Source organism: Bos javanicus, chromosome 11 (genome assembly GCF_032452875.1).
Source record: "Bos javanicus breed banteng chromosome 11, ARS-OSU_banteng_1.0, whole genome shotgun sequence".
Classification (NCBI taxonomy): Eukaryota; Metazoa; Chordata; class Mammalia; order Artiodactyla; family Bovidae; genus Bos; species Bos javanicus.
The window spans coordinates 71046023-71073279 of record NC_083878.1 but is presented as its reverse complement, the minus strand read 5'-3'; the positions used below and the strand labels follow the sequence as shown (position 1 = coordinate 71073279).

At 48.7% G+C, this 27257-nt stretch overlaps 1 protein-coding gene across 1 annotated transcript in view; it reads left to right on the top strand.

Moving 5' to 3' along the window:
* PLB1 (phospholipase B1) overlaps nt 1-27257 on the top strand; it is a 157774-nt gene that overhangs the window by 86007 nt on the left and 44510 nt on the right. The window contains exons 18-34 of the mRNA XM_061432953.1: nt 1351-1414; nt 7904-7962; nt 9744-9817; nt 11483-11526; nt 13575-13683; nt 15000-15051; nt 15376-15456; nt 16615-16680; nt 17009-17109; nt 19117-19198; nt 22082-22186; nt 22300-22395; nt 22624-22695; nt 23753-23791; nt 24367-24427; nt 25248-25306; nt 26245-26318. Coding sequence (XP_061288937.1) covers nt 1351-1414; nt 7904-7962; nt 9744-9817; nt 11483-11526; nt 13575-13683; nt 15000-15051; nt 15376-15456; nt 16615-16680; nt 17009-17109; nt 19117-19198; nt 22082-22186; nt 22300-22395; nt 22624-22695; nt 23753-23791; nt 24367-24427; nt 25248-25306; nt 26245-26318 — 1238 coding nt within the window. The remainder of the gene's footprint in view (nt 1-1350; nt 1415-7903; nt 7963-9743; nt 9818-11482; nt 11527-13574; nt 13684-14999; nt 15052-15375; nt 15457-16614; nt 16681-17008; nt 17110-19116; nt 19199-22081; nt 22187-22299; nt 22396-22623; nt 22696-23752; nt 23792-24366; nt 24428-25247; nt 25307-26244; nt 26319-27257) is intronic.

The window sequence follows — 27257 nt, the reverse complement described above, 5'->3', positions numbered from 1 at the left end:
TAAAAGAGGGTGCAGTTTGCTCTGAGTGGTGAAGGCAAAGCTGATGGCCAGGGCCTGCATCGCAAAGCCCCAGAGATAACAGTGTGCAAGACTTGATTTATCAACTCATCCCACACTTTCTCACTAACATTGCAGCAACAAGGATACATCTAAGAGTCAGTATGGCTCAGTGAGTTGAGCGAGTGGGCTCTGGCTTAAAATCCAGACTCTTCCTATTACTGGCTCTCTGTCAGCAGGCAAAGTACTCAACCGCTCTGTGCCTTGGTTTTTCAAATCTGGTAAATGATGAGAGTCATCATCCTACTTCATAGAAGTGTTAAATGGTAATAAGTTATAAAGTATAATGCACATTTAACAGTATCTACTGGGCCATGAGTTTTATATAAGAGGGAGCAATACAGCCCTTCAGGATACACTTACTGAATACCAGCCGTGTACCACTAGCATGCAGGCTCTGTGAGGGCAGGGGCTCAGGGCAGGTATCTCGTCACTGTCAGCTGAATGAGTGGGTGGATGAAGACCAGGTATAGGAGATAAAGATACAAATAGTCTAGCGGGGTCAGCCAGCAGTGGCAGCACAATGTACCAAGCGCTGTGAGGTTTCCATGGGTATTCTGAGAACACAGCTGGACAGCACATGACAGGAGGGAGCCGAGAAGGCTTCCCCAGGGCTCCCACAACCTCAGCCTTGGGGGTGATAAGGCACAGCCAGGTAGGTGGGTGGGAGAAGGGAAACAGGGAGAGGGAAGAGGAAAGAAAGGGCAGAGGTGGGCATGGGGCAGAGACACGGAGGGGACAGAGAGCTAGGTGGGCGGTTTGGAACGTCAAGGGCCTCCTAGGCCATGCCAAGGAGGATGGACTATGCTGCTGTTAGTACAGAGTAGAAACATGCTTATTTAACCAACAAGCATTTACTGAGCTTCTACTGTGCAGTGTTATAGGCTCTGGAAACACAAGAATCAAACAGACAAAAATTCCTGATTTCACTGAGAATTTGGGCAAGGGAGTGATTTTTATGTTGAGAGAAAAAGAGTCCTCTGAATGGATTCAGAAGGCTAAGGAGGAAGCCTACGGGCCAGCAGCAACGATGCTGAAGAATACAGCCATATTTTAGAAAGAAGTGATGAAGCCTGAAATTAGGCTGTGGGACTAGAGAAGAGGGGCAGGCCTGGGAGCAGCTGGAAGGGGTTTTGTGGACACTCGGTGTGAGTGTTGAAGGAGAGGGACAACTCCTAAAAGATGCCTGGGTTTCTGTATTAAGTGGTATCTCCCCAGTAGAGGCATACTTTTCACCCAGTTTCTTACATGGAAGAACCATTTCTTATTATTTCTCCTTGTGTCTCCTTTCAGGTGAGAGATGGAGTGGAAATCAGGTGCTCTGACAAGGATCCCTCTGACACGGTTCCCACCTCAGGTACACGGCTCAAGTCCAGTGATTTGTAAACTCATGTGAGGTCTAAACCCATCACAGTAAGAGTAGCCTTAGGATGTCAATCCCCACAATCTGAGATACACCTGAGAGGTTTTCAAGGCCATCCAGCTCTGTGTGTGTACTTGTAAGTTCATGCCTGTATTTGATTATTCTTTAACAAAAATGTGATAACATTATCAGAAAGCATTTATTGAGCATTAGCTGTGTGCTAGGCCATGCTCTGCGAAGGGCCCGGTGTCGGGTGAGTGAGCTGATGTCATTGTTCCCGCTGGGAAGCCTCGATGAGGCAGATTTGTTCTGTGAAAAGCAGAACTACCTTCCTCGATGAGGCAGATCTGTTCTGTGAAAAGCAGAACTACCTTAAGCAGGAAGCAAAAAGTCCCCACTCTGAGTAGAGCCGTGTCGGGGTGTACTCAAACACTGCACAGCACAGGGAACCACAGAGTCTCACACACGTGCCGTTTTCACTACTTCTTGGTATTTTCAAAATGACTGTTGCTGGGTCATGAAAGTGAGACTCACGGAACATTCTAGGCAGAGACCTTCCCAAAGAGGGGCTGCCTAAGGGCTGAACCTTTTCCTCCACATGAGTCAGCCTGGGGGTGATAGCTGTGTGCACAGGACCCTGGAAGGTCCCGGGTCGGAGGATGTGGTGGCCCACATGACTCAGAACCTCAGCCTAGGAGCATCTCTGCAACCGTGCAGTGGGTTCTCGTGCGTCCCGGGGAGTGACTCGTGTGTTCATTGATTTGTTCCCTTGTTTACTCATCTATTAGATGATTGTTGAATGCCTCCTATGTGCCTTCCAGAATAGAAAGCAAAGTTTGGAGATGTCACGGTATGCAAATCTTTGTGGGCAGGTTGTCTCCTTTTGCTGAGTGTTAGTAGAAAGTAAGTGTCAGCTTGCCCTTCATGCCTGTCTTAGCTCTACACACTCTAATCAAGCCAAGTGACTGGCAAGTAAGTTAAAAATCTTCTCACGGAACACTTCAGTGTGTAACTGGCTCTTGACTAAGTTGCAGAAGAATGGAATAGGTGATAAAAGTCTTAAACACACACAGCATCTTTATGCTTTTTCCCCATATTAGTGACAGCCTCTTCCTGTTGGTTAGTTTGCTAGCAGAATTTTAGTAACAAATTATTAGAAACAAATTATTAGCTTCATATGCAGGCTCTCCAATAGCAAAAGCTCAAAGATGTATGTGTATATGTATATTACATATGTGTATAATATATACACGCATATGTAAGATGTGTGTTATATACATGTAATGTGTATGTAATATACATACGTATGTATGTATACACATGTGTCTATACATATATGTGTATGTATCATATGTATGTTTGTATAAGGAGAGGGAGGGTGGTGTTTGTTTTAATAGCCATACTCTCTACAGTGAAATGATATCTATCCTCTTTTAACCTTATCATTCTAAAAGGATGGTCTGTAAAGATTTTGCAATCTGTCCAGATTATGTTCCTATCACAACAGTGATAAGCAAGCAATCCATTAGAGCATATCTGAACATCTGAAAGCCAAATGAAACATGAACCTCTCCTTTATCCCCTGACCCTGGAGATGGTCCTGTTTATTGGCACTTGAAGATGTAAGCACAAGAAATCTCGAGACCATGAGATATGAGATGCTCTGGTGATAGTTGTTTGGATAAGCAGATGGACAGATACAGGCATTCTTGATCTAACCAAGTAGGCCTGGGAACAAAACGCGGCACTGGCCTACTGGGTGGTGGTACTCAAGGGCTAATACTGGGTTGGCCCCTCTGAGTACCCACCTAAAATGCGTCATTTCGAAAAAGGGCCACAGCTAACTGGACAAAAATGAAAAACACATTTCATTACTGCACTTGATATCTGATTGAACATTTTAATCACACGTGTGGCTATTGGGACAGGAGAAAGACTTACACCGGGTCACGCTATTATCACCCTCGATAATTGTCACATTTCTGATGAGGTCATTCACCCTTCTGGAGACCATGTTTACAATTTCTAATTGAGATGAAGGCATCTGATATGTACTTCTAAGAGCAGATCATCTATCTTTAAATCGCCAGTGACTCAGCACATGGTGGGAGCCTGATAAACGCTTGTTGAACTTATCTTTATTGCAGAGAATTTCTGCTTCAGCAAATCAAAAATTCCCAGGGTTGAAAAAGATCCTAAAAACCCATTGCACCAAACTGCCTTCCATTAAGACAATATTTCACTGAAACTATCTTACCAAATAACTGTTTTACCTTCAGAGTTATTTTCAAAAACCTTCTTTGTAGTCCCCTTTTCTAATGTCTCTCTCAAGCCAATCCACCAGTACACCCAGCTAATGAACAAATGATAATTTCAAAATAAGATACTGCCTTCATCAACAGGCCATAGCCCCTGGCCGCCCAGGTGCCTCACATCACTCCATCTGGAGCCCGTAGGTGATGAACCTCTTCTGCTGATCTGTGGGGTTTGGGATGAGATATGTAGAGCTGATGTAAGTAATTTTTATTGCCCGTTGCTATTTGGTAGCATGAATAAGTGAATGCATGCATGAACGCTTCTAGTTTTCTCCTTCTGGTCAGTGGGCTGTGGTTTGTGTTCATGCTCAGTCATTTCTGACTCTTCATGCCCCTATGGTTTTCAGTGTGTACATAAAATTTATTGAATGCTACCTCCTGTGGGCTTTATAACTTCATAAGAACTTACATCATTTTGTATTACTTCATGGCCCTGTCCATAAGATCGTTGGGATAAGTTAAAAAAAAAAAAAAATACAATGGGCCTTGAGGATGACTTAAGGTTTTCCCAGTGAGAAAAGGGGTAGCATTTTGTAAACAAAAGAGTGGCAATAAGGAGCCAGAGAGGGCACAGGCTGTCTATTGAAGTTGGCTATCTTGAAGTCAAGCTGCTAATTCCATGCAAAGGGGGAAAATTCATAGCATTTGAAAGTAGAACAAAGTTAATTCTATGCCACTGTCACCAATAGTATAAATTAGAACAAGTCATTTCTAAGTCCCTGACGTCATTTATTGAAAACGAGCAATTCCAGCGCTGATATTGAAAAGGCCAAGGCTGCAGCCCTGTGACCACCAGGGGCTTCGCTTCACTGTGAGTCAGTGGTGAGCTGTCCTGTGTGCATCCTGAAGCTGTTTCTAGAGTCACCACATGTTCATGAGTCTTGGGACCTAACTAGCCTGTGACTAGGAAGTCATGATGCCCCACAGGGAATAACAGCCTGCCTGTGCCCTGGCGGTGCAGAGGTTAAAGCATCTGTCTGCAATGTGGGAGACCTGGGTTCAATCACTGGGTTGGGAAGATCCCCTGGAGAAGGAAATGGCAACCCATGCCAGTATTCTTGCCTGGAAAATCCCATGGACAGAGGAGCCTGGCGAGCTACAGTCCACAGGGTAGCAAAGAATCGGACACGACTGAGTGACTTCACTTTGTTCCCTTGGTGGGACCCACCTACTGAACAAATTCAAACTCTCCCCAAGACACTTGGATGAATGTATTTCCCTTCCCTGCAGTTTCCATCATTTAGAGCTTCAAGAGCTATAAAGTCTCTGATACAGAGCCTCTTAGCCTTTAATTCAGCCGGACACATTTCTTGAGCTCCTATGTGCCAGTCACATATTTTTTCATATAAACTCATGCCAAAGCACTTCAAAGACAGAAACATAGATTAACCTGGGCCAGCAGTTTACCACCACTGCAAAAGTCCTGATATAAGTCCCTAAAATCTGAGAGCAAAGGGTTGGGCAGCTCTAGCTGACAATTGAGAGAAAGTTGGTTTTTCAGATTATAGCCCCAGGTAGTTTAAGAACTCCCAAGCGTCAAAGCTTCTCCCTGACGTTCCTTTTGTGTTCAGTGGGCACTTTCCCCATTCTGTTCTCTAGTCAACCATTTGCTGGTAATTCATGATCTTTCATCATAGTTTAGATGGCCTTCTGATAAGAGGCCCCTTCTGTAAAAATTTTGATGAGTTAACAATATGTTTATCAACTTCTTTCGAGGTGATGGACTATCTGTACCAGATAATGTTTAGGCTAATCAGCCCACACAAATTTAATCTTATCTCTGAAGAATTCTCTCCCCAAGGAGAGCAATTGCTAAAGTGCTTTGCTGTGGTTCCAGGCTGTGTCTTTATCATATATGATGATATTAACAAAATTCAAATCGAGGTTTCCAGAATAACAAACCAATGAAATGTGTGTGCAGGGTTCTATTTTAATAAGATCCCAGATGAGTCAAACTTCTTCCATCTCTATTTGGTTCTTTTGGTTTATTATCTCTTATAGGTCATTTCTTACAGAATGACCAACAGGAAGCCACTCCTTCCAATATGCATATCAAGCTATATACATGTATGTACACACACAGATGTGGACATACATGAGCACACATGTATGTGTGTTTCCTTTCTGCCTGCTACAAATTTAGGAGGCAGAAATGGACAGCTTCAGCCACCCCTTTACAATACTGTAATGTGCTTTCAAAGCAAATCTCTCATCTCCTCCACATTTTACCAGCCCCAAAGATTTCCCCTAACCTTTGCACACTAGTTAGTGTTCCCAGAATTCACTGTATTACACATTATGGCAACAAGAATACAGTGATTGGCCATCATCATCAGAAGCTAAAATAAACCCTCTAGAGTTGAGGAGAGGAGGTCTTATTTTTCATTTTGTTGCCTTTTTTACCCAGAGCCTGATTTCTTTGAGAAGAGGTCATTTCAGAGTTCTCAGGCTCAGCCCCGTGGATGTGTGCTAATGTCTGCAGCTGGCTTTGTGATTTGATATTGTTCTTCTAACCACAGAGCCTTGGGCCCACCCGAGACCTACAAAATCAGCAACTCTGAGGGTGGGGACCAGCCATCTGTGTTTTAACAAGCTCTCCAGATGATTCTGATGCATGCTCAAATTTGAAGACCACTAATCTCTATATTTTGCGTACACACATTCACAGCTATGCATGGTTCAGTTTGCATGCTGTCATAGGAAAGAAGCAGGGACTTTTACTTTTCCAATGAGAGCAAATTATCAGTGGGAGCAACAGTTCCCATAGGCGGACAGCATAGAAGTCGGGTAGACAAGATGTCTCCATGGAGGGAGCAAGACCTGGAGACCCCTTTGAATGTTGTTTCTGCTGAATGTGAGCACAGCTTCCCATGCAGATGTGATCATACAACATGCTGATGAGTGGAGTAGACTCTAGGTTGCCAGGTGGTGTTGAAAGCATCTTCTGCGTTTCACCACCCTCATCATAGAGTGACTTGGTAAAGAAGGGCTGTTGAGAGAACCTTCTAGAAGATAGATTTTAGTTTATTTATCTTAAGCAGTGGCTCACTGAAATGAAAGGTTTCTTTCCCTGTTGGAGTAGTGGGCTACTCCCTGGTTATAAATGCTACATTAGACTTCTTCCAAGGCTGAAAGGTAATTGACCAGTTAGTGCAGCATCACACAGCTAGAGACCATGGAAGGCACATCTGAGGAAAGACGGAGCTGTGTCAAAGTCGGGGTGACTATGGGAGGAGGCACTCCAGGGAAGTGGGAGATATAAGGGGGAGTAAGAGGTGAGCTTGTGATTTGACGAAGGAATAGACCAAAGGTGGTATATCCACACAATAGGATATTAGCCATAAAAAAGAACGAGGTGCTTGCAGCTGCTACAACATGGGGAGCCTTGAAAACATCATGCAGAGTGGAGGAAGCCAGACACACAGGTCGCATTTTGTATGATTCTATTTATATGAAATATCCAGAATAGGTAAATCCATAGGCAGAAAGCAGACAGTGGCTGTCACAGGCTGGAGGGAGGGAAGAGTGACTGGCTTAGTAGGTACAGGTCTCCCTTGGGGGTGATGACAATGTTTTGGAACTAGATAGAGGTCATGGTTGCACAACTCTGGAAATGTACTAAAGGCCACGGAATTGTTGACTTTAAAGTGGTTAATTTTATGTCATGTGATTTCGCCTCTGTTTTTTAAAATAGTCAATAGTATAAAGGCATTTCCCTTTTCACTTCAGAAAAACTGAGCTGAATTTTTTCTAATAAAAATAAAATAAAATAAAATATTTTATCCCAAATATCAACAGATCCTAGCATAGATGAAGTATAGGTTTCACCTCCACTGCAACCCCTTCCTTACTCCCAGATCAGGTCATCAAGGACTGTTTACACCCTGAGGATAACTGTCCACCTGTGGCATCAGGTTCACCCAATACCAACAGCTGCCCCTCTGAAAGTGGGGCCACCTTCCAGCTCCCCAACCCTGTGCCCAGGCACCCCAAGGAGGAGACTGGCAGTCAGGCTCCACAGCTGCTACTGCTGGGCTTTAAGACAAGGATGGGCGTTTAGCATCTTTGTCCAAACGGAATTTCCCTACTTTGTGTTAGTCTTCCTAGAACATTCTTCCCTGATTCAGAGGAGACAGGAAGCCCATCTTCTGTTCATCTTTGCATTCAGTTCACAGGCTGAAGCTGGCTGACATCAAGGTCATCGGAGCCCTGGGCGACTCACTCACGGTGAGTTATGGATGGTGGAAGGAAGGGCAGGAGAAGAGGAGATCTTGGTTAATAGGAGAATCTCACTTTGAGCCCTTAGAGCTGCCATTATCCATGCAACCTCAGTCCCTCTCCACCCCCCTGCTGCTGCTGCTGTTGCTGCTGCTGCTAAGTCGCTTCAGTCGTGTCCGACTCTGTGCGACCCCATAGACGGCAGCCCACCAGGCTCCCCTGTCCCTGGGATTCTCCAGGCAAGAACACTGGAGTGGGTTGCCATTTCCTTCTCCAATGCATGAAAGTGAAAAGTGAAAGTGAAGTCACTCAGTCGTGTCCGACCCTCAGCGACCCCATGGACTGCAGCCTACCAGGCTCCTCCGTCCATGGGATTGTCCAGCAAGAGTACTGGAGTGGGGTGCCATCGCCTTCTCTGTCCACCTCCCTATCCACCCTGGAATCCAGCATTCCCTACTGGCGTTGAGTTTTCCACTGCCATTCTAACCTCATCTTTCTTCTCCTAACATTGGATTGAAAGAGAGAGCAGGAAGTGGGGGGTCCAGAGGGGCCCCCTGAGATAGAAGTGACCCGGCCCAGACCACACAGCCTGTCGGTGGTGGGGTGGAACAGTTTGAGATCTCCTGCTCACGGTGTAGGGTCCCTTCAAAGACCAGATGCTTTGTTCTGTCTGTAGGAAAGCTAAGGGATCATGCCAAGGGCCACGCGATAATGCAACAGGAACTAGTACTAATGGAGGGGATAAAAAACCAGGGTCAGTGGAAGAGACGGAAATACTAAAGATGATCCAGCCTGTGTCTGCAACTGCCCCGGGGTGACTTCCCAGTCCCCACAAAGAGTGATCCAGAAAAAGCAGAATCAAGTCCTTAGAGAGCCGGGGTGGGAAGTGAGGGTCCCTGCTTCTGGCCCACAGCAGCTCATTACAGAGGCGTCCAGCTTCTGTTCTCTGGGTCAGTAAGGTCAAGGACGTCCAGCTGAATTTCCCCCCAACTACCAGCTGAGACCTTTCATGCCTGTGGCCTGTTCCCATTGATATGATCTCACTCAGTTTCCTCAACAAAATCCTGTGACGTATCTCTCTCCTCAAACTTAAACCAACAAAGAAGGTGAAGGTGGATGAGGCAAAGTGAGTACCACGGCCACAGAGCCTGTAAGTGCTGGATAAGGACAGAACTCTCAGGACTCTGAGGCCAGAATCCTGTCTCTGTCCCGTAGCCCTCTTCTCCATGACCCCTCAGGACTCTTTACCCCAAAGGCAGGGATACCTCTCCTGGAGGCCAGCCTTCCCCCGCTTCCTTGAAACGGCTCGTCTCAGAAATAACAGGCTTCGGGCAAGGGACGTGAACCTGCAGTGCGTCACGTGGTGGTTTTAAAAGACTCTGCTCTTTCTTTAGCTGAGGAGTAGGTATATGGCATTTCGTTTTAATTTTTCACATTGTACATATGCAAGATCTATTCATATCAAAGGATTACAATATACTTCCTTTTATGATATAGTTCACAGCTTTTAGAAACATGGGGCCCTGAAATGAGTCCTTTGGAAAACCACACTGCAGTCTAATTTCCAGAGCACTTTTGCCAGCCTGGTGTCTGGGCAGGGTTTCCCAGGGTGGGTTCCAGGATTCCCAGCGGGAGCTTGCACTCATTTCTAACAAGGCAGGATTCACATCAAGACGTGCTGTCAAGACCCTGGGTTCTAAAGGGCTTGGCATTCTGGCCTGGCCAGGACAAGAACACAGACCCTCTGGTGAGCAGGCAGGAAAATCACCCCCGTGTTGTTCTCTTTTCAGGCAGGTAATGGGGCCGGGTCCAAGCCTGGAAACGTCCTGGACGTCTTGACTCAGTATAGAGGTCTGTCCTGGAGGTGAGTACAGCTGTGGCAAGGCCCAGAGACGCCTTATCGTCACAGGACAGGGGAGGATCCCCCTGAGCATGTAGAAAACAAGTTCTCTAGCAGAGAGATGAGTCACCTGGTGCTTTTCCATGAGAAATTTCTAGGTTTAATTTAAGGAAGGTATTTATCAGCTTTCCCAAACCACTATTTTCTTCCAAACAAGTCTGGACCTGAACAGGAGGAGTTTAGGGGAGAACCTACTCAAACATTTGGGTTGGAAAAGATTGAGCTTCCATTTCTCCCTCTACGCAGTAGTCTCAGAAGGACGCAGCAGCCTTCAGAACCACAGTTGTGTCTGAGTCCCAGCTGCCTGCTCTGTGTGATCTTGGGCAAGTTATTCAGCCTCTCTGAACTGGTCTCATCTTTGATTCAGAGACAGTAATACTGGCTTAGCATTGTCATGAGGCTTGCATGCTAAGTCGCCTCAGTCATGTACGACTTTGTGCGACTCCATGGACTGTAGCCCACCAGGCTCCTCTGTCCATGGATTCTCCAGACAAGAATACTGGAGTGAATTGCCAGGCCCTTCTCCAAGGGATCTCCCAACCCAGGGACCAAAACCACATCTCTTAAGTCTCCTGCATTGGCAGGCGGGTTCTTTACCACAAGTGCCCAGGTCACTAGGCTTAGAGAGAATTTAAATGCCTAGCACAGTGCCTGACAGAAGGAAGGTGTAAATGGTAGCTGGGATCACTACTGAAGGGCCTTCATTTAACAGACGAGGAAGCATGGCTCAGAGAGGACAAGTAACCTGTCCAAGATCACACAGTCAGATGATGAAGGAGCAAAAAGTAGGGTAGATGGCTCCTGACCCCTAATCCAGCACCTCTCCTAATCACGTATATATATCTCGTGCATGCTGGTCCTGCTCCATCTGTAATCAAATCCAGGCACCGCAGACTGTGGTGAGTAGCACTCCAGCTTCACCTTTGAAAGTCTGGCTCATGCCAACCTGAGAGGGCAGGTTTGGTGTTTCCTCAGCCTGCAATCCATCATCTCTGGCACCAGCGTGGACCTGAGTGCTGAGTCCCTGGCCTCCTCCCTGATGATGCTCTGCAGAGTTAAACCCCAAACCGTTTTGAGAACCTTTGAAATGTTCCCAGATGTACTTGGCAGAGAAGGAGGAGATATGGAAAAGCAGGGAATCCAATCAACTCTGGAATGCTGTGTATTTTCATGCCTAGAAACCCATCCAATTTTGATTTCCTTGGAATTTTAGAAGTGGTTTGGAAGATGGAGAAGGCTCTCTAGAAGACACCCTTTAAAGACGGGTTTTCCCCAAGCCAAACAGGAAGAAAACCATGAGGGCAAACTTTTTTTTTTCTTTAATGAAGGGGCCCACTTAATTCCCTTGCTTGGGGTTAAAGATCAAACTTAAAAAACACATAAGTCAGCCCCGCCGGCTTAAACGAGTTTTTTTATTTGGACATTCTGGTTTGTGGGGCAAGTAGAGAAAAGTTGCTGTGTTCTGGATTTTTTCAGTTTTTCTACAGAACTAGAGGAAAGGGAAAGCCCCAAGCCCCCAGCGTGTTTCTCAGAAGGAGGAAGGTGTGTCTTGGTGGTGTCTGGGGTGTTTCAGCGTCGCTGGCAGTTTTAACCTTCATTTTCTTTTTTGTCCCCACGACGACGACGTAGTGTGGGCGGCGACCAGAACCTCAGCAGCGTCATCACCCTGCCCAGTGAGTACGCGCTCCCCCGGGGTTCAGGGCGGCCCGCCACAGCCCTGAGCGTTTCGGCAGCTCCTCCTGGCGGTGACCGCGGGCTTAGCAGGGAACCGGGCTGCAGAAGACAGCCGTGTTCGGCAGGGGGCGCTGCTTCCCCAAGAGGGTTTCCTCGCTCTGCTTCTTGAGAGTAATTAAAGCCTTGCGTATTTTGTCTTTAAAAAAAAAAGAGAGAAATTGTATTTGTCTGAGGAAGAAAGAGAGTAAGAGAGAAAGAATGCTCCATCCAGCTCTTAGTGCAAGTTATTATTAAGAAGTGATTGAAGAAGGAAGGAAAGGAAACCCCTCTCTGCTTTGCCTGTCATTCTGACCAGAGCACCTTTTTGGGAGGCGTTGACTTAGGCTTGGACTGTGTTAGGCACCACTGCATACAAAGACGTTGAATTCCTGTGTGTCCGGTTTAGGAAAAGCTGCTATGGCAGCAGCAGAGATGAAATTACCTTGTTTAGGCCATGCAACACAGCCATATTTGGGGCGCAACATTTTCCTTAAATTGCTTCATCAACAACCTGTTTGGAATGATTTGTTTAAGCCTGACTGCATTCTTTCAATGATCTTATCTTATTCATCTTTTCATTCTCCTTAGTGCATACACAGTACTTGTTCTTAAAGCACACATAAAATACGTGTTATTTTCCCTTAAAATCTTCTGGCTAACAGGTTTGCCCGAGAGGAATTTAATTGATCCCATTCTCGTTTGCTTTTCTTGTAATTATCCCTTGGTAATATATCTTTAGAAGTTAAGAAATTGTTTCAGCTCTAAGTCACCCAGACTTTGATGATAAAGACGGCTTGATTGCTACATAGGCAGAACTGGTTGGACTTCATGTGCTATCTGTTCTTGCTATTTGCAAATCCTGTTGAGTGTAAGTAGGTACAGTTCTGTGGCACAAGTACCCCTTGTCTTCTTTATTTTTAGGTCCACATGAAAGAGCTATGAATAAACTCCACTATCGCTAGGAGATGGTTGGTGTTGCGTTTGTGAATGTAATTGACTGGGCTGTGAGCTGGGCTAGCGTACACAACGCTTTGCTGGGCTCTCTGATTGCCATGCAGTTGTGGTCAATAACATGACTGGAAACCATCTGATTCAAGGTCGTCCACTAAAATGATTTGTGGAAAAATGAGTGTCCAGAGTAGACAAACCTTTAGAGACAGAAAGGAGATTAGAGTTTGCCATGGGGCTGGAAAGCTGAATGCTGAAGAATTGATGCTTTTGAACCGTAGTGTTGGAAAAGATTCTTGAGAGTCCCTTGGACTGCAAGGAGATCAAACCAGTCAATCCTAAAGGAAATCAGTCCTGAATATTCATGGGAAGGACTGATGCTAAAGCTGAATCTCCAATACTTTGGCCACCTGATGCCAAGAACAGACTCATTAGAAAAGACCCTGATGCTGGGAAAGACTGAAGGCAGGAGGAAAAGGGGATGACAGAGGATGAGATGGTTGGATGGCATCACTGACTCAATGGAAATGAGTTTGAGCGAGCTCCGGGAGTTGGTGAAGGACAGGGAAGCCTGGCGTGCTGCAAAGAGTCGGACATGACTGACTGACTGAAATGAACTGATAGGGCTGGCAGAAATGGGGAATGACTGCTAGTGAATGCCAAGTTTCTTTTTGGGGTGATGAAAATGTTCTAAACTTTATAGGGGTATGGTTGCACAACTGTATGAATGTACTAAAAGCTATTGAGTTGTACTTTGGTGAATTTTATGTTATGCGAATTCTATCTCAGCAAAGTGATTATATATTTGGGAAAAAAGCAAAGTGCCCTAGACCTGAGCCAGACTGGCACTTATTCAGCACCAGTTTATTAAGCCCCTGTGTGTGCTGTCCACATGGCTCAGCATCGCCCTTCTGGACGTTTTCTTTGGGGGCCGAGTGAACTGTAAGGGTGAGATTTGTAGGGGGGGTGGGCTCTGCTTTGTCACCAACACCCCTTGGCACTTATCTAAGGAATTCGAAGATGGCTTTGGGGTACTGACATCTCTTCCTTGTATTTATAGACATGCTCCGGGAATTCAACCCTTCCCTGAAGGGCTTCTCTGTTGGCAAGGGAAGCGAAAGCAGTTCTGGGGCCTACCTAAACCAGGCCGTGCCGGGAGCCCAAGCTGAGTGAGAATCTTGGGGGTGAACCCCAAGGGTCCCCTGGGGACCTGGTTGGGCTCTTGGCCTAGACCAGGGTGTATGGCTGAAGGCTGGGGAGTTTTGTCCGGGGGAAGGATCTGAAGGTCAAAGATGGCTGAGTGGGCTCTCTTGGGGGGTGTCTCTTGCTCTGGGGCACAAAAACCCACTAACCCACCCCTAACCACAGCCACAGGAACTAGTCACAATTGGTTCGGATGCCAGGTACATGCTTTGAGCAAATTACTTTACCTCATCCATATTTCTTCTAGAATGATCACAAACCTTACTTTACCATGTAGTTCCTAGGGATTCCTATGTTTTGGTTCCTAGATCTCCTGATACCATTCTCTCAACTCTCATCACCACCCTGAGCTTGAGCCCCCATCCCCACCCCCACCCTGAGCTTGAGCCCCCATCCCCACCTGAGTAACTATTATTTATTCAGGACCGGAAAGGTGACAGATTATCCAGAGCAGAGATCATACAAAACCTAACAGGCTTTATCATGAATTCTGTGACTTCCTTTTCCTTTTGGTGGGGGAGGAGTGAAAGACTACCACTTTATGGCTTAAAATTTGAGGCTTACATTAATATTACCTTAATCTTGCTTTTTTCCAAGTATATGTCAACTGGTAATATAAGAAGAGAGGCAGTTCTCAGAATGATTAGATCAGGAGGCCATCTAAGAATGAAGCCTGAGTTGAAAGCGTGGAAGTAACCAAAGAAGAGAGTGATTCATATGGCCCTGGATTTCTCCCAGGGCCAAAGATTTCTCTGCTTTCCCCCAGACCCCAGGGCTCTTCCATGCGAGAAATATATGTATCCAAGCATGTCCTGTGTTGTAGGGGAGAGTTAGGGATTATTATCCCAGATTATTGTTATTATAGATGAAGACACTGTAGCACCAAGAGATGAAATGGCCTGAACAAATGTATTCTCTCAACCACACGGTCTCTCATCTTTGTGCCTCACAGGCTTTATCTCAAGTTCCGATAACAACCTGTCCCGCTAGACAACAGTGTGCAGTTTAGAAAGTACCTTTGTTATCTCTCATATATCCGGTGTAGTAACTGTGAGATTGAGCAGAGGGTCAGATGCCCATGTTTCCTTGGTGATGCTGCTGAGGCTCAGAGAGGCCAAGTAATCATCCCAACACTCTAGTCCATAGAAAGAGCAGCAGCCCTGCTAGCATCAGAGCAATCGATGAGGAAACTGAGGCTCGAAGAGCAAAGGGTCCATCCAGGTAATCTGATACCTAGCCTGCTCTGCTGGTCACGTGACTTTTTTCTTATGTCTGCCCTCAGGGATTTACCTGTTCAGGCCAGGAGGCTGGTGGACCTGATGAAGAATGATGTGGTAAATCTGGGGAAAGTGGCATCTGGGCCTACTTGAGGTAGGATACCCAGAGCAGGGAGAGGCGGGAGGAATTATGGAGACGGAGAGTTTTGGCTCTGGGGGAGGATGGGGACACACGGGAATCCAGAGAGGCCACCTTAAAAAAAAAAAAAATGATTTAGCACCTGTGACCTCAGTACCCCCAAACCAAAGGAAAGGAATTATAATGTCCCCACTAGACCTCCAGTGTGTCCAGACCCATCCCTGCAGCGTTCAGTACTTTGTATTTTCCTAGACTTGGCTCTGGGGCAAGACATTTACTTGTTTGTTTCCTATTCATTTCAGAATATAAATTTTCAGGAAGACTGGAAGATAATAACCCTGTTTATAGGTGGCAATGACCTCTGTGATGTCTGTGATGACCCGGTAGGTCTCCAGGCCCTAACCCAAGATTCCCCCAGGAAGAATTTCCACCCTGGGTCACTGGAACAGTGCAGCTGGGTTGGGACTTGGCTAGTGGTCAGGCATGGATCCAGCCTGGGCAATGTGCTGGGGACCAAGCAGACACTGAAACACTGCTCTGTCCATAGGAGCTCACACCTCCAGGGCAGGGGGACACAGACAGCTCACCATCAGGTGTGATAGAACTGTACCCAGAAGAGAAGTCTGGGGTTAGGACTGCCATGGGATTTGGCATGGGGGTGGGGGTGGCATCAGAGTTTTACAGAGAGCAGGAGAGTCAGGGTTGTGAATACGAGAAGCTTTGTCAGGCAGAAAGGGGACCAGCAGAGCAAAGTGGTGGGTCTGGCTGTGGCTTGAGAGCACCTGCCCCCAGGGTGACCCTGGCCCCCGAGACTCCGCAAGGCTTGCTTTCCTGGCATCAAAGTCACCAGAGTCTGGGATTTCCAAGCTGTGTTGCAGAGGGCCCACAGTGGGGCCTGAGGGCCGCTGGCTGCGGGGTGGAGCAGATGAGGAGGTGGGGCCATTGGTTCCTCCCTCACTTCCCCCGAAGCTTTGATCATTTGGTAGAGCAGGGCCCTTGGCTAAATTTCATTCAGAGAAAGGGTTCCACTGCTTTTCTTTAAAAAAGTTTGATAAGCACAAGATGAGAGGAAATCAGCCTTAAAATGTTTTACCCTTGGGGAAGGGGAGGCAGGAGCCTCTTCCCCTCTCCTTATCTCCTCAAGTAATATGGTTGAGCTGTGGGTTCCCAGGCACGGGCGACTCCAGAAGTGATCAGCCACTAGGATGTTCAAGCTGCAGGAGATCTTAGAGGCCCCCTGCTCCAGCATCCCAGTTCAGAGGTGTGATGTGCTTTAGCTAAGGCCCTACCTCTAGTTGACACGAAGTGGGTCCAGAGCTTTCCACAGCAGAAGAAAGGGTGTTTCCCTGAGGGTCACAGCCTTAACAACCTTGAGGACTGTGAGGTTAGGGTGGAGGTTGGGGTCCCAAAAGACAGCCTGTGCTTCAATGTTGCCCATTCAGACTGAAAGGCAGGGAGGAGGGAACCCAGGAGAGGACTCAGTCCTGGTTACAGAGAGACTGGGTGGTGACTGGGCTTAGAGACGTCGCCTCTCCCTGCAGGTCCGCTTCTCTCCGCAGAACTTCGTGGACAACATTGGGCAGGCTCTGGACATCCTCCACGCTGAGGTACGAAGGGTGGCCCACGTGTCCTCTGAGCCGCTCAGCCCCGGGCCTCCTCCTTGGGCGTCTGGCTTCCTGCTGAGACCCTCCTACGTGGCTCCCTTCCCCTGGAGACCAGCGCGGGCCATGCTGTCACTCCTGGGCCCAGCAGCCTGAGCACACGTGTGTTAACAGCGAGCAGCAGAAAGGCGGAGACAGGGATGATGGATGTGGGTGGGCCCAGGTGAAAGGCCACAGACCTGACACCCAGCAGGAGGCACGGGCCCCAGACCTGGGGGAAAGGCTGGCGCTGCCCAGCCCTGATCCTCTTGGGGACGATCTTGCCTTTGCTCAGGTGCCTCGGGCCTTTGTGAACCTTGTCAAGGTGCTGGAGATCATCAACCTGAGGAAGCTGTACCAGGATAAGAACGTCAGCTGCCCGAGGCTGATCCTCCGGTGAGTTGGATGTTCTCCACCTGTTCCCAAAGGGCCTATGGGACCCTTAGCAGAGAGTGACTCTGGCTGGTGAGAAAAGCCAACGGCAGGAGTGTGAGGAGTGCTGAGACCCCCTGGTCAAACCTGACAAGGCCTCTTGGAGGAGATCCCCAGGGCATTGTGCCTGCCCCCCCAACCCAGTCCAGGCTCCTATACCCTCAGAGGACATGCATTTGCCACCCAATGTACTTCTTTTGCCACGACAGCTCAGGACACTCTTCAGTCCTCCAGGGAAGAGTAAAGCATGAGGGACGGGCGAGCCTCTGTGGGCTCACTAGGGCCACATCTTTCTCAGTGTCCAGAACCTCCCTGCTCCCTCCCAGAGGCCCAGCTCCCGGACAGATGAGCCTCTGTTCAGCATGGGTGCTCCAGGCTGCACATTCACAAAGGCAGGGCTGTGGTCACCTTCTAGGAGAGAGGGTGGTCAGGTCAGAATCAGCATGGTAGAGGACAAAGAACCCTCGCCCTGAGAGGCCGCCTTCATCCCCAGCCTCCAAAGCCGAAGATGGCTCCCCTGCTAATGTTACGTGTGACCCTAGGGAGTAAGACGTCCTTCTGCCCCAAGCGTGAGCCGTTCCTGCTTGCAAGGTCTCCTCTGGGCTGTTAGCCCAGATCACGGTGGCTGTGCCCCCCACCCCCCTTCTTCCCTCCCCAAGCTCTATACAGGCCTCCACTGTAGGCCTAAGCACATCACATGGTAATGACCCCGAGGTGCCTCTGCCCGCTCAGCCCTGAACTCTGTCTGAGTCACTGCCAGCGCAGAGTCAGGGCTCCGTGGCTGTTTGCTGAATGACTGAATGAATAATTCACAAGGGCCGGATCTGCTCTTGGAAATGAAGGGGTATCTTGGCTGTTCCCTGAGGATGCATGCCAAAGCGCCCCCAGGGGGCCTAGACTGCATGGGTCCCCTGGGGAAGGCCCGGGGATGCTGTGAACAGTGGGAGGACTGCTGCCGGGTGACACATGCCTATTAGCGCAGCTGGTGTCAGGCGGGCTATTTTTGGCTGCTGACTCATCCCTGGCTCCCACTTTCTCCAGTCACTGGGCCACATGGGGCGGGGGAGGGGACAGGGAGAGTTCAGCATTTTCATTCCATTTCAGAGCACCTCACCTAAAAGTCTCTGGCTGCCCATCACTGCAAGGTTTCCAGACAATTAAAGCTGAAGGTTCAGAGTTGTTATTTGTCTGACCTGGAATGGCCAAGTTGCTGACAGCGGGATTAGGAAGGCTCAGGGTCACTGCATTCTGCCACCTGTGCGCTGTCCTGTCTCAGTGGCTGTGCTTTCCTTGGCGGTGCTGAGTCTGCACTGAGCCATCCTCCCTATTATCGCCTCCTGCCTATGGACCACAAGCCCGAATTTGTGAGATGGTTAGTCAGGGCAGAAGCAGCTTGAACAGGGGTTGAGAGCTCAGGTTTAAACCAGAGAGACTTGAGTTCAAGTCCTGGCTCCCACACTCAGCATCCACATGAACTTGAGAAACTGCTAATCCATGCGGAACCTTAGTTTGCTCATCTATAAAATGGGGGCAATGAAAAGACAGCTTCTAGAATAGCTAAGAGGATTCAGCAAGTTAATACTCATAAAACTCTCAGCACAGTGAACTTTCAGTATGTGTTATTATTGTTGTTACTATTATTTAGAAGGAGGCATGCCTTATCTCTACTACACTGTTCTCAGACATTCATCGGGTAACTTGGCTCCATAAAGATGTCACTCCTTACAGACGTCAGAAGATATAACTATTTCATTTTCATGAGCAAATCCAGATCTGGGAAATTTTCTTAGGTTTCAGCTGATGCAGTTGACAGGTTAGCCAGCCAGAGCCGCCCACCCTCCTCCTCCTCCAGATGCACCAGCATCTGGTACCTCTGAGTTAAATATATTCTGAATCTCAAGCCAGTGTTCCTGTGTCGTGCTCTCAGACGGTGGTTCTGGTGGGTGAGCACCTCTGTGGTTTGGTCTGCAGGAATCTGTGTCCCTGTGTCTTGAAGTATGATGATAATGCAACAGAACTTGCCTCCCTCGTCGAAGTGAATAAGAAGTATCAGGTAAGCTGGGAACTGCTGTGTGGTTCATGGTTCTGGTTAGAAAAGGAACAGACACTTAGATTATTTCAACTTCAACTGCATGTGACATTACCACTGACCAGTTTGCAGATATAAAGACCGCCCCCTCCCTCCAAGGCAGCAGATTCCGTTTATTTGAATCAAGTTACAGAGCCAAGTCACTCAACACACATGACCAAATTTCAGTTCCTGGCCTTACACCAAAATAAATATTTCCAATTGTCTATGGAGAATGGGTATGAGTTCTGACTCCTGCGGCAGGAACCCTTGCCACCCAAGAGAATCTGGAGGATTCAGTGCAACAACACGTACTCCATCTGCCCTCCCTTCCTGGGGGGAGCAGGTGTTATTAGGTGTTACTGGGGTGCACAGGGAAAAAGAAAGCTGATGCTCTCCCAGCATCCTGTGGGCTGTCCCTTTGAGGCTTTTCTCCATCAAATCTTCGAGCAGAGCAATGGACTCTCTTGAGTTTTGTCCCAAATAATCACCCAGTCACTTGAGAACAATGGTCACCTTCCAGCTCTTCCAGGCTAGGTGGGATGCAGAGAGCTTCCAGGGTGGATCAATCCTTCAAGCCCATGGACTCCTTGGAGCAGAACCCCTCCTGGCAACCTCTTTCAGAGCAGTCTTGTCCACGAGTGGTGTCTGGGCTCAGGGCAGTGACCTGTGTATCATTCTTCGAGGCCATTGCCAGGCCCCTTGGGTGACTAGGGGCCCGTTCCTTTGTCTCTGCTGAGGAAGTCATGGCCCTCACCAGGTGAGGGAAGGCAGCCAGGCTTATGGCTCTGAAGGCAGTCCTTTTGCAGGCACGGTTTGAGTGCAAAGCATAAGCGCTTATGCAATTCTGGTTGGTTTATTGTTTATTATTATATCAGATGTATTATTTTCTATAACTTGATTTATTGTTGGCTGTGCAGGGTCTTTGTTGCTGCACAGGATTTCCTCTAGTTGCGGAGGGTGGGGGCTACTCTCTAGTTGAGATGCTCTGGCTTCTTCTTGCCGTGGCTTCTTTTGTTATGGAGCTTGGGCTCTAGGCACTCGGGCTTCAGTAGATGCGGCATATGGGCTCAATTGCATGGTTCCCAGGCTCTAGAGCACCCGCTCAATAATTGTGGCCTATGGGCTTAGTTATCCCTCGTCATGTGGGATCTTCCTGGAATGAAACCTGTGTCTCCTGCATGAGCAGGTGGATTCTTTACCACTGAGTCACCAGGGAAGCCCCAGATGTATTTTTTAAGCAGACTATCTGGAAGAGCTAAGGTCAGAGGCCAAGGCACCAGAAATTGAAGAGTCATGGAATTCTGGGGCCATGCCATAAGAATAAAATCAGGCCAAACAACTGGTTTGATGGAGTCACCATAGACGCCACTATCGCTGCTGTTTCTAGAAACTAGATGCATCCTCAGCAAAATGGATTCTGTGCTGTTCCTCCATCTTTCAATCTCTAGTTTCCAAACCGAAGCCTGAGGCGGGAGCCCCCACACATCTACTGGGGGACCCATGGGCGTGTGTGAGGGACGTTGGGAGAAACAGCATCTGGGCTTCTCACCTACATTGCAAGGTGGGCTCTTCTTCACACGGTAGAGTAGGTTCAGAGAACCAAAGGGGAACTGTTCCCTAAAATGGCCTTCGCAACCTCTCTAGATTAGCCAACTATTCCCAGGTCTGCTCTTGGTGACCACTGAGACCCTGCTGTAGCATCCCAGACGAGCTCACAGCTCAGCCCCATGAGGCCATCATGTCCTCTCTCTCAATCCTCTGACTTTCTACTTCCTGTTCCCCTCTCCTTGAAGATGAGCATTGCTGTTAATTATTACCACCATGTGCCAGGCCTTCTCCACACTACTTACACCATTTCTGAAAAGTTGCGGTGGTGGGGGCGGGGGTCTCCACTGTGAGCCATTGTGGCTGATTCACAGAGGCCCTAGCAGCATTTAAAAGAATTTAAGGGATGGTCCAGGCCTCAGTGAACATCCTCCACTTACAGGTGAGGAAATAGAGGTCCAGAGAGGGAAAGCAGCTTGCTGAAAGTCACACAGCTAGTTAGTGGTATCGTACCTTCTGCCTGCCTCAAGGCTCTGTCTGTAAGAGTCTCCCCCAGGAGGTCAGAGCTGATGTATTCCCAGCCTGGGGGCTCTCTGGCAGACCGTGGAAAACAGAAGGTGTCCTGGTGTCTTCTGAAGTAACTGCACTAATGTTCTGGGTGTGGAAGCCTGACTTCCCCCTCCAGACCGGGTCCTGGCTCCAAATGATGGAAACCGAGCAAGCACTGAAATGGCAGAGTGTGGCAGAAGTGGGAGCCAGAGCTAGGGTAACTGGTCTTTCTGGAACTGAGTCTAGGTGTAAGCTATGAGAGTAACAGCTCTGCTACCTCCTAGATAGATCAGAGCACTTCAAGGGTGCATGGAAAGGAACACTCGTGCTCACACACACTGCTTGCATGAATGATACAGATGGGCATTAAATGTGGTTGTTAATTCACCTTTGATTTCCTGAACCAGTGTATAACATAAATAAATGTAAGGATAATCCCCCAAAGTCATTAAATCAAATTTGTACTCACTCGATCTCCACCCTAATCTTTAATCAGAATCTTTAAAAGAGGCTCAAACTGATGAACTTGGGTTTTTCGTTTTTCCCAGCCTGGGTCAAATAGATGCAATGGCAGCAGAGGTTGGGGGCAGGGCCTGAGATAAAGGCTGATCTGAAACATAACTAGCTGGCTCCTGATCAGTAGGGATTTTACTGCAGATTGATTTCATGCAAAGGTCAGATTGTGTTGAATTCTCTGGTGGAGAAAGATTCCACACAAAGACCAGACAGGTGCAGAGAGCCCCCTGACTACTGACTCCCTTCCTCCTGCAGGAGGGGACTCACCAACTGGTTGAGAGTGGGCGTTACGACACCAGGGAAGATTTTACAGTGGTCGTGCAGCCATTCTTCGAAAAAGTGGACATGCCCATGACCCCGGTAAAGCCTCATGGATAAGTGGGAGCTACAGGTAGTGCCCAGCTCTTTCTGAACATCACTGGTGTTATCTGACATTCTTATGACACGGCCACTCTATTCTATCCTATGACCAGGAGGGGTTGCCTGACAACTCTTACTTTGCTCCTGACTGTTTCCACTTCAGTAGCAAGGCTCATGCCCATGCAGCCAGTGCCCTGTGGAACAACATGGTAAGATGACCAAGACAGGGAAAATTATGATTCCTCTGATAATAAAAGATTCCGGAAAGTGTTCAGAGGACTTCAGAGACCCATCACTCAGGCTGTGAGATTCCCCACACAGCACTGATGATAAACCCAAACCCATCTGTCCCACCCTCCCTTCCCCAGCCCTGCCTCCCGACTTTTCCAGTCTTACCACCTGTTTATCACTCCCCATCTTCCTGCTTCTTGGTTTAGTTGCAACCTGTCGGCCAGAAGACAAGAGAGCATAATTTTGAAGACAAGATCAATATCACATGTCCAGACCAGGTAGAGTGAAGAGCATAGCCTTGCCAGGGGTCTACCTGAAGACTCTTTTGCAGCCTTTTGAACCTTTCATTTAGGTTTCTCTGTTCCTTTCATCCCAGTTTCACATCCACACCCCCAGCTCTCTTCCCCTACCCATCCAATCCATACTGCAGTTAACCATCCACAATGCCCCATCTGATTGGACTGTGAGGGGTGACAGCCAGTGCCCAGGAGGCCCTAGATTTCACCTCTGTCTCTCCCTGTCCCCATGAGCCCTGGCACAAGTCTGCACCCAGGCCTCTTTCCAGCTGGGAGGAGGAGAGTGGTAGTACCATCCAGCCCTCATGTTGAAGCTGAGGCTGGGAGGACATTAAGGGCAGGATGGAACCTCTCCATGTAGTCCCCATGGCAGGATGAAAGAGTGAGGGCCTGAGACCTGGAATAATATCTTCTAGGATGGAGATGAGGGTGAGAGTGGGGAGGTCCACTGGAAGCCAGAGATAAGAAAGCAGACATTCAGCAGGAACACAAAGTAGATCTCCCTGTTCACTTGCAAGTTGTCAGAAAGCTTCTCAGACCTTTGCAGCTGCTCCCTCACGCCTATCAGTTCCTTCCTCTGGATTCCCAGAGGGGTCCCAGGTCTGGGACAGAAACCTGCTGGATAGGGGGCTTCAGAGGGAGGAACCTCAAAGCACTTGGCTTTTCTTGTCTGGGTGTGAGGCACCTAGGCTACTGCAGGACAGGAGTGGGAGAGGTGGGAAAGGGGGCTAGGAGTTCGGGACCTGGGCTTGTATTAGTAGACAGTGGGACTCTGTTAGAAAGGGGCAAGGTGGAGAAAGAGAGGTGACCTAGCCACCCCGGCCAGCTGGGTAAGAGGCAAAGTGCAGAGGTACTTGTTCCTGGGAGCCCTGCAGGGTTTACTGCGGTCATTTACGGGGGTTGCAAAGAAGGCTGGGTGCATCCTGGGAGGGGACCCAGCAGTCATCCTGGAGGGCAGGGACTTGGGAACCTGGAAGGTATTTCTGCAGAGCAGGAGGCAAGTTGACTTGCTCTGGTGGTTCGCCCCCTCTTCTCACAGGCCCAGCCGTTTCTGAGCACCTACAAGAACCTCGTGCAGGTATGTACTTGTTGCTTCCTTTCAGCTCAGCCGCCAGTGCAGTGGGCAGCCCCTAGCAGGCACCAGTCCTGCAAGGCAATGGGAATGTGGGTGAGCATTCCTGATGGACAGTCGGAGGGTATTCACACTCTTCTATAAAGTCCATTTATCTACACCTTCAGACAGTGGGGCGGGCAAAGTATGCACTATTGATAACAGTTCAGACAGGGGGGCCAGCCAGTCAACTCTCAGCCTCTTTAGACATAAGTGAAGAGAACCATTCCCTTATAAATCTGCTGCAGAAGTGGCGGGGGGAGGGGATGGGGAGGATATGTTTGCAGTGGGCTGGGATCATCTTGTTGATGTTGATTTTGGCATTGGATGGTAGGGGTGGTGTGGGAGGATCAGAGCTAGGTTCACAGGTGGAGCCTGGCCTGACGCTCAGAATCACCTGGGGCACCTTCTTCAAATGTCCCGCTAGGCCCTCCCCAGGGTGGGGCCCAGGAATCTGCATTCATTAAAGCTCTTGGGTGAGTCCGATGCCCAGCCAGCTTCTCTGGCCCCTGGCAACCCTAGGATCTATTCTGCATCCCTAGGATCACGGGAGCCAGCTGCTGTGCAGTGACAGAGCCCCTTCTGCCTCACCACCCACCTCAGGTGAGCCCCTGGTGGCACACCAGGACCCTGGGCCCCTCTACAAGAACTCAGTTAATGGCCAGTGCTTGCTTCCTGTCTGGGTGGCCACCTAGGAGAAGTCCCCCTCTTCTATAGCAGAGTCTGACCCAGCAGGACCCAGAGCAGCCAGGGTCCCCCCTGTTCCTCCCACTAATGGGAGCACATGTCGGGGAGCACAGGAAAACCGCCCTCAGTGGCCCAGCCCGGGGTGTGACCTCACCAAGGCCCAGAACCGGGGTGTACGGTGCCCACCAGGGAGTCACCACAGAGAGCCAGCTCTGTGGGTCACCCTGTGGCCCCAGGCTCTGCAGGCACTGCTGCCGCCTGGCAAGTTCTCAGGAGTCTTCAAAAGAGAACTGGGGGCAGGAAAAGACCCAACATGATTATTCCTCAGATTCTTGGAAATCCAGAACCCAGCTCTAAAGGGGCCATGCATCAGACTGTGACCGCCTCTCCATGGGCCAGTGCCCATCTGGTCATGCACTCCGGTCACAACTAGTATCCCATGTGACTGCTGGCACCAAAGTGCTGGGATCCCATGGTGCCCAAGCATCCTGCCCTCCCCTTCTTCCTCCCACCCTCTCAACACCTCTCCCTTCCCATAGGTCCAAGTTGATTGGTTGTGTCTCTGATGGGGAAGCTGTTTCCCCTGCCCTCTGCCTCCACGGCACCACAGATGCTCAGTCTTGCACAGCCCAAACTCGCACATGGGTCATGCGCCTGGTCTGAAAGCAAGTAGCACTGGACTCTGACGGTAGCTTCCTCCCCACAGACTCAAGTGTTTGTCTGTCTGTCTCTCCAGTGCACACCCTGAGACCTGCAGACATCCAAGTTGTGGCCGCTCTGGGGGATTCTCTGACCGTAAGGACTCTTGGGCCCCATCCTTGCAGGGTGAGGGTGACTGTGTCAGCTCCAGGTCCCTGTTCTTCTACCTCCAAGGCCTGCACTCCTGGCCTCTGTGCTCTCCCGCCCCTCTGTCCTGACTCCATCAGGCTGAGAGCAGGATGAGGGTTTGATTTTGCAGTCGTGTTCTCAGTCAGGTGTGTAAGTGGGAATTCTTCAGGAGTGAGCTGAACTGTCTCAGGCAGCAGAGGTTATGAACACTTGACATCACATTTTGAACTACTCCAAAAAATAATGTCATTTTGACTCAAAAAATCTTCTAAACCTCCCGTGAGGGCGCTTTTCCCTTGGATTATACTTTACAAGAAGCTCCAACCCTCACATCTGTTTCCTCTTTGCATCCGCTGCAAAGCAGGAAAGACTCTGTAGTTGTGGTAAAAGTTACGCTCTTAAGTTCCAAGAAATAGGGCCATGGTATCATTCCAGAGCACCACTTTCTGGCAGCACTTCTGAAGCCATGAGATTGCCTTACAGAATGTCTCCAAGGGAAAGAGAACTGTGAAATGCATGAGAAATCTGTCCACTGCAGATCCGTAGGCTCTTTCTTCATGCACATCAAGAACTTAGGAGCAGAATGCTGCTAATGGTATTGAATCTCACGTTCGTAAAGCACTTTAAAGGCTTCAAAACTGATTTTGCAATTATGATCCAATTTGGTCATAAAAACTATCCTGTGAGATAAGCGGGGCATGGGCTCAGGTCTGTAAGGAGGCAGCTAAGATCTGGGGAAGGAAAAACAGCCAGCCCAGGAATTCTGACCCCCTGGGGTGATCCTCTGCTCATGCCACAGCGCACACACAGGGAACACCTTGGGAAGCCCTGCACATCCGCAGCCTGCCTTTTCTCTGACTTTCTGATTTTCCCGTGGATTTTGATATTTGGATATGTTTTCAAAGGCCGGCAATGGAATTGGCTCCAAACCGAATGACCTTTCTGATGTCACCACTCAGTACCGGGGGCTTTCGTATAGGTAATGTTAACCTGTGACCCCCTCCCACCCCAATGCTTACCGCTTCCCCCCACCCCCAGAGATCGAGTCGGGATGTGTCTCCTGTAACATGTGTAAATACCGAAGAGCAAGGACCAGGTCTGGAGGGGGCTTTCAGAAGGAAAACCTATCTTATTTCTGGAAAAATGGAACAATTTGATGAGTGGAGAGGATATTTTTCTTTGATAGCTCTTTTCTTTTAATTGTGCAGAAGAAGCAAACTGAGATTCTTATCAGACTTCTGGGTCAACAAATTCGACATGAAATGCACCAGGAAAGCGCCAGATCTCTGAGTCTTCACCTGCCTGTTTGCATGTATATGTGCCCATGTGGTTGTTCCTATGTTTCTTGTTTACTGTCTGTCTGTGTTTATTCATGTTGTTTATTCACATTGTGTGGCCACACCTCTGCCTTTATGTATATGCATACATCTGTACAGAAAGTTCTGAAATGAGGTACCCACTTCAGGTGGAATCAGCCGAGTCAAAAACCCCAACCAATAGGCATTCCAGGGCCCCTTCCTTGTGCCTGCATAATGGGGTAGTGAGGGAGGGTGGTATGGGAAGCGCAGGCTAAGCGTTATGCTCAGTTGGCAAGTGCCTGATGCTACAGGAATATAAAAGGGGATACTCAACCCTGCCAGGTGGGAGAGGAGGGCTTCCCAGAGAAGGTGGTACTCCGTTAGACCTTGCCATGTTAGCAGTTTGGTAGGCGAGAAGAGTATTCCAGACAGGAAGTAGGAAAGCTTAAGGCATGTCAGGAAAGTGGCTGCACATGAGTATTCTTGTTTCTTTCTTTCCTAATAAAGTTCATGTTTCTGAGCCCTTCGAAGTCATTGGTGACGAGCTCAGGACTCTGCCACGAGAGGGCAGAGCGCTGATGAAAAGTGGGGTAGCCCAGGGCCGGCCCTCCCTTTCCTGC